The sequence below is a fragment of the Aristolochia californica genome, unplaced genomic scaffold (assembly GCF_029961685.1).
Source record: "Aristolochia californica isolate CCGP_79_NKW_82.1479 unplaced genomic scaffold, dmAriCali1.0.hap1 SCAF_13, whole genome shotgun sequence".
Classification (NCBI taxonomy): Eukaryota; Viridiplantae; Streptophyta; class Magnoliopsida; order Piperales; family Aristolochiaceae; genus Aristolochia; species Aristolochia californica.
This window is the reverse complement of record NW_027181804.1, coordinates 12,938,784-12,945,775: the sequence shown is the minus strand read 5'-3', so window position 1 is coordinate 12,945,775 and position 6,992 is coordinate 12,938,784. Positions and strand designations below refer to the sequence as shown.

The window sequence follows — 6,992 nt, the reverse complement described above, 5'->3', positions numbered from 1 at the left end:
AGTCGGAGGGGGAGAGGGTGCATTGCTACGGCCCAAGAGCAAGAGAGAGATGAGGAAAATCGTCGAGAGGGAGAGGGATCAAGGAGAGGGAGGTCGGGTGCGTGAGGGAGAAGAGAGGGAGTAAGAGGGAGAAAAACGTTTTTGGAGGAAGAAAGGATGCCGCATGGGAGAGAATCACATCCCGATGAGTTCGAGCAGATGAATCAGGATTTATCTCAAAATCTTGATTCAACCGCTTAATGCTATAGCTAATTCAAGTGAATGATTTGATTCATTCACTTGAACCCAGTGGAGGTGCACCATTAACGGGTTCAAGTCAATGAAGCATATAATCACATGAACTTGAACTTGAATCAGTGGTGCACTAACCCCCCTAACTATTTTTTAAAATAATAATTATCAAATTCTTATTTTCTTTTCTTTTGTAAGAGTTTCAAACAAACCCTTAGGTTTTCTCTTAATCCAAAGAGTCACCAGCATAACAAAATGAGTCTCCGGTTACTTATTCTTCTTATGATTGTTTCTAAAAATAAAACACATGTATCTAGAGAAAATGATGTTAATAATTTTTTTATATATTTAAAAAAAACATATCAACTCCTAACCTGCATTATGATTGTTTCTAAAAATAAAACACATGTATCTAGAGAAAATGATGTTAATAATTTTTTTACATATTTAAAAAAAAACATAACTACTCCTAACCTGCATCTACCCAATATACTATCTGATATGACCAATAAATAACCGAATAGGCCCTATACTATCAGATTATTAGATCCTAATACATATCTAGAATCTGATACCCACCTCTGGTGCTTAAAAATTATTTTCTACAAGAAAATAAATTTATAGTAGTTTTAGAGACGATACTGATCTCTAAGGTCTATTTAGCCATTATTATTTTTAAAAATAATTAATACAAATGAGATAATGATCAAATTCTTCCTTTTCACTAATTATTTTTTGAAAATAATAATAATTAAATTCTCATTTTCTTTTATTTTCTTAGAGTTCTAAAGAAATCCCTAATGTTTCGGTTGATACAACTCGTTAAAGTCAAGTTCAATCATGACATCAACTTGACCTAGGACATGAACCAGCTTGACGAGTTAAACCTTAGTCACAAATGACCACAATTGCAAGCAAATAAAATCCACCGTAAAATGCAAGCTTATCTTCTTGGGAAGATAAATTCATGACGTCAACTTGACCTAGGACATTAACCAGCTTGACGAGTTAAACCTTAGTCACAAATGACCACAATTGCAAGCAAATAAAATCCACCGTAAAATGCAACCTATCTTCTTGGGAAGATAAATTCACCATGCAAGACACCGTGTGAAGGAGCAAAACTATATTTACAAGTGAGGAATAGCAAGACATTTACAACCAATTGCCATTGTCACTCAGCAGAAAACTTGAATGTTTGAACACTTTTTCACCCACTTATACGATGCTGTATTCACTCATTTCTAGGATAGGAATAGTACCTGATAAGTGCGAAGAAACCATTCAAGTTACTCCCTAAAAAGTCGCCAGAATTTTATATACTATCATCGTAATTGACACAAATAAGAACATATTTCCTTGATAACAAGCTCCTAGTTTTTTTTTTTTCTTTTTTTTTTAAATCCGTCAACATAATTGTAAGGACACATTTAGCAACTGAAGCAACGCCAGACGAATGCACTCATATTATGTTAGCCAGAACAAGGCTACAGTATAAAGTAGTTACTTTCTTATATATGGTTGTCATCTCCAAAGGGCATATAGGGTCATCGGGAGGATGTCTGTAGAGAGCTCTTTTGAAACTCAAGACCTCGTTCCCCATTTTTGAGATTCTTCCACAGAGAAGACAAAATGATTAGTTCCACTGAAAACATTAGCTAGTTGCCATATTGCAGACTGAGAGATCTCACTCGATGGGAGGAGAGAATTCGGAAGAAGGGGGATACATTCAGGAAGAAATTCACTCTTGCCAGACGTTGGTGCATAGAGGGCTAAGACAGCCCGGCAAAATAGAAATCTGGCACAACAAGTTAAAAAGATATAAAAAAAAAAAAAAAACTTTGTGTAAAGGCATAAGAAATTAGAGTCATGTATGATTGATCATATAAGGATATTAATCAGCTTGAGAAGACCTACAAATAGACAGAACAAGATAAGATACCTTCATTCCTAATGTTTATGGTAGACTTTAGGTAACCTACCTCAGAAGGAATCGCCTAAGAAAAGGATCAAGCAGCACTTGGGCCCAAACTGGATCTAGTGAGTCTGATGTCGCCAAAATAAATCCCCAATTATTAAACAATGAGGAAAGCAATTTCTCAGCCATCCAATATGTCTCCTGAGAGAATAGTACATGGAAACAAATGAATATAACTCAATGGTGGAAATGAATGAGATAATTTTGCTACTGAATATATTATTTCTGCTCAACATAATCTGATCTCTCTTAATAGAAACACACTGAATAGTGAAATCAGTACAAATCACCTTCTCGATGTTAGTGCCTGGAAGCCCAAGTAACATGCAGAAAGCCTGTAAAGGAGCTGTAAGGAACACAGTGAACTGATTCACATCCGGCAGTTGGATTCCATCACCAGCAGCAGCTGGTGAAGGAGAGGAAGGAGAAAGGAGCATTGCAGTTCTCTCTCCTTTTTCCATCCCATGTATAGCCTACAGTTTTACAAAAGAACTAGTCAAACCAAGTTTGGTCAGCAAAAGTCCCTTTGATATGATTTAAGCATGATAAATTAACATTTGGTTTTACATTAGCATTTTTAACAATTCCAGGTGGAAATCAGTTCATCATAACACATCCCCAGAACAGACACAGCTATAATAGAGACTTTAGGCGGCAGATCAACAAGAATAATTAGTATCAAAGAGAGAATACAAAACCTTCTATTTCAGCAAATAAAAATACAATCTGGAAGACAATGAGTTATAGAAAATCTATTTAGAAGTTCCAAAGTTTTCAGAACCGGTCCGCCATAGACTTGGAGACGTAGCTGGGTGTTGTGTAACCAGTTCAGGTGCAAAAAACCAACAGTTGAAGCAGCAATGACATCAGCATGGAATCATTGTTACAAAAATATTTTAAAAACCAAAATAAATATAAATATCTGGAGAGAGAGAGAGAGAGAGAGAGAGAGAGAGAGATACTGGTTGGGGAAGGGGATCTCCCCAAACCAGCGCTTCCCATCAAGGAAGGGCTAGTAGAGCCTCGTCCTGGACCCTCTGTAAATTTTGTACGGAGAGGCCAGGAAGTGGGGACCTCCCCTACCAGTATGGGGAACTTTTGCATGACAATTGAAAGGGCAGTGACTCCTTCCCTGCTTGTAAAAAAGGGAAAGCTCCAACTCCTTGTGTACCCCTCCCTGGCAAGAGGATGAAGAGCCCCTCACCTGACAGTCCATTCCTGGTGGGGTAGACTACTCCAGTTCGTACTGGTTTGCCAGTCAGTTTTTAGCTTAACCCAGGTCCCAACAACATTCACACTCAGACTAGGGATGGGGCCTGCTTGAAGCCAGTTCAACCTTTCGGTTCAGTTCAGTCTGGCATTAATGGTAAGTTCTATATATATGACCAGTGATTAGCAGTTTATCAACTATTTTCTCAATCGTCTCTTTTTCTGGGAAAAAAAATATAAGAAAACATTTGATAGCCAAGATGGGAATCATGAAATCAAAGTGAGATTCTTGCCTTGAATGTGTGACTGTTCTCACTGTCAACAATTAGAAAGAGAGGTTTTCTTGTAAATGGTATCAAGTCACCAGGGCAAAGGAAATTTTTACCTGAGTAAAATAAAAGTAGCAAAAAGGACTGTTAAAATGCAACTGAAGTACAGAATCTTTCTTTACTTAATTGCTGAAGTAGTAAAAATAATTAAGAACACTCTAAGTTATGAGTCTTTTTGTCAACACTAACAAAGACATGCTTTGAACAAGATGAAGATCTGTTTTGATGTCATTTATATATTTATACTGAAAATTTAAGCTCAAAAAGAGATCAACAATCATAAGATTCTTGTACAATATGAGATCACCATGAGAGGATCACCTTCATCCTCAAAAGAACCCAAGCACAAACAATCTTCATGATTTCTTTGGGTGCCCTCATCTTGAGAAGAACCATGGGTTGGACTATCATGAGAAAATTTGGGAGATGGGAACACATTTGATGTCAGGTCAAGAGACTGAAAAGTTTCCACCGCAGTTTCAGTAGTGTTGACTGCAGAAGCCCAACAATCTGATGATAATGTAGTTCCTAGGTATCCACATGTTCCTACAATAAGTTTCATTTACATCACAATAAAACTAGAAAAGCAAAAAGTGATGTTCACAATCCTGAGTATAAGAACAATAAAAGGCAAGAATTGATTGCACAAATTTTCAACCAGATGCAGAGAGATATATCAACAAAACTCCATCAGGAGGAAGCCCCTCACACATCATTGCAAGGACCTGTCATCAAGTACACAAAGTGGAAGCTTATGAGTGTCATACAGTATTGAGAATGAAATGCTCGGAATTTCACGTTATCACCATGATTGAGACACAAAAAGGACTGGTTTTTATAACTATGAAAAACATCACACCTGCTCTTTCTCTATGTCTAACCGTTTCCATGTGCAATATTAAAATTTCAATGTCAATCTATCACCATCAAAGTTAGCTATAGAATTTGACAACTTGATATAACTAGCTCTTACATGAGACAGCCTCTATATCTAGAGGGAGGATGTCATATAATAACTATTTGGAGGACAAGTTTATATAATATTATAATATTTCTTAAAAAACAAAACAAGGAACTTGGAAGTGCTATTTATTGATATTCATTTTAGTGGTTCTTCACCAATAAGATTGTCTTCACCCATGGATTTTTCATCACTGGCATGATATGAATAATGAGGAGCACTTTAGGGCTTCTTAAATACAAGGCAATAAGTGCTTTTAATTAAGCACTGCTAGAAAGTGGTAAAAATGCAGTGCTTGAAATAAAAATGTCGAACTCACTGCTATAAAATGTATAATAGTTGGACGATACAAAATAGCTTTCTGTGGATTTGGTGGCAAGGCAGGATCGGTAATTCCTGGAAAGGAAGCAATACGATTAGGCCCCAGCTCCACATTTTGAGCATTGTCAGAACCAACTCCACCAACTTCATCTCCTGGCATCACATAAAATGAACCTCTTGGTTCCCACTCCAGGCATTGGAGCATTCTGTATGTGTTTAATATGAGCTCTGCAAACTTCACCTGTCAAAGAAAGGAAGTGGTCTACAATTAGAATTTCAGGATTTGGTAGTGCAATAAAGAAGTACCTTTTTGGGAATCAAGGTCTCTGTACCTTACCTCATTGTGTTGGTAGCTGCACAGGATTGCGTCTCTTAACCTCAGTCTCTTTGCCGCAACAGAAGCAACCACTGGAAATGAATCTGGATGCAAGTCAAGAACCAAACTGTATCTTAAAGGCCTCATATTCATAAAAGCTGTGTCAGCTTTCAGAAATTTAATTAAATCTTGAATCATCAGCTTCCAGTCTTTGAAATCCGCCTCCTGGGCAAATATGACCCAAAAGTCAGTTTACCTGGCCCCAGATGCCCAAGCAAAGTTGAATGTCCGTACAAGTATGCAAAAATTCACGAGTATCATTAGATTAAACATAAGAGTACAGGATCTCAATCCATAATCCAATCCTTTTACGTAACTATGCATATGAATTATCTAGTTGAAGACTTCAAAATGGATAGCGATCCACAACCACCAAAGCCTAAAAATATAAGTTCACAACATCTGGACAGTAAAATAGATCAAACTGGTTCAATTAAGAGGGTTTAAGGTGACAATCTCATTACTAATAGCATCAGTTATTTGCTCCGAGTATTTATGTATTTGGACAAATTATAAAAAAAAAAAAAAAAATGGCAACTGGACGGACAATGAACGTGAACCAGACTTACATTAAAATTCGTTTTGCACTCCTCAACAGTTGACCTTAACTGATTAAGCAGCCGGGGCACCATTTCCCTCCGATTACAAACCAAACACACGACCATGAACCTGGCAAGACATCTCAGCTGCTTTCTCGCAAGACTAAGATTCTGAGAGGCCCCTTCTTTAAAATATTCCCTAGTCAAAATCGCTTCATAAAAGGTATAGGATTCAGAAAGATAAGTAGTGTCGCTTGTCCGAAGATATTGACCATAATGCAGCTGCGCTATTCGAGAGGCGATCTCACCGATCTCCCATCTCTTCAACCCGGATTCGACGAGTTTCTGCCTATTATCTTTTTGAAACTTCCACAGTTGAGTGTAAACTTTGAAAACATCTTGGAAATACAAATCGAACCTGAAAAAGAAGAAACATGAAAAACCGAAGTAGGGTTCAACGGCATGATAAAATGTGCTGAAGAGAAAAAGGGGTATCACCTATTTCTCACGAAGAAAGGCAAATCTCTAACTCTTGAGAACTTCTTATCTGCTTTGTTAACGAGAGACCAGAAGACTTCGATTGGGGGAATGTTGTTCTGAGACATTTGAGAGTCAGATCACCAACGAAACACGGCCGGAGCTGTGCAAAGAGGATTGAAAAAAACCAATCAATCTTTTGGTTTTCCAAACAATGGAGGTAGAGAAGAGAACCGCGAAGCAAGCAGAAATATTTGTACGGCAGGGTTCTGTCCCGCGCTTAAGCCCTTTGTCAAAGAGGTGGACACAAAAGTGGAAGCTCTGTCTGCGCTCGAATCCTTCGAAAGTGGGAACTAGCATGACCGTTTTTCTCACTCAACCGATGCCATCTGAACTTCTTCAGAAAAAGCCAAATTTACCCATGCTTCACGGGTAAACATTTTACCCAGTGACGTGTAGCCGGTGCATACAGTACATGAAGGGTGACGGCAGGTAAGACCTCCTTTGCTCCATTCCCCATTGTTGCCACTCCACACCCATTGGATCTTACAATCTGGCAACTCGCTCCGAA

At 38.0% G+C, this 6,992-nt stretch overlaps 1 protein-coding gene across 3 annotated transcripts; it reads right to left on the bottom strand.

Moving 5' to 3' along the window:
- Nucleotides 1-1,295: 1,295 nt before the first annotated feature.
- Nucleotides 1,296-6,783, bottom strand: LOC137948674 (uncharacterized). Of its 3 annotated transcripts, XM_068794797.1 has the most exons (11): nucleotides 6,443-6,783; nucleotides 6,253-6,362; nucleotides 5,975-6,156; nucleotides 5,367-5,570; nucleotides 5,028-5,270; nucleotides 4,406-4,472; nucleotides 4,069-4,293; nucleotides 3,712-3,803; nucleotides 2,500-2,682; nucleotides 2,214-2,350; nucleotides 1,296-2,029 (listed from the first exon to the last, which is right to left on the bottom strand). In XM_068794797.1, the coding sequence occupies exons 1-11, from the start codon at nucleotides 6,547-6,549 to the stop codon at nucleotides 1,816-1,818; spliced, it is 1,764 nt and encodes a 587-aa protein (XP_068650898.1). In that variant the 5' UTR covers nucleotides 6,550-6,783; the 3' UTR covers nucleotides 1,296-1,815. The 3 variants fall into 3 exon arrangements, with proteins under 3 accessions (XP_068650898.1, XP_068650897.1, XP_068650896.1); XM_068794796.1 differs by having other exon boundaries at nucleotides 4,069-4,275; nucleotides 5,975-6,362; XM_068794795.1 differs by having other exon boundaries at nucleotides 1,298-2,029; nucleotides 5,975-6,362; nucleotides 6,443-6,782.
- Nucleotides 6,784-6,992: the final 209 nt, after the last annotated feature.

Bases quoted from the DNA above. Each gene is read 5' to 3' on its own strand.
- LOC137948674 (XM_068794795.1), bottom strand. From the start codon at position 6,549: ATGTCTCAGAACAACATTCCCCCAATCGAAGTCTTCTGGTCTCTCGTT. The intron at 2,351-2,499 runs GTGATTTGTACT...CTATTCTCTCAG, and splicing joins CAGGCACTAACATCGAGAAG to GAGACATATTGGATGGCTGA. The intron at 2,030-2,213 runs GTAGGTTACCTA...TTGTTGTGCCAG, and splicing joins CTTAGGCGATTCCTTCTGAG to ATTTCTATTTTGCCGGGCTG.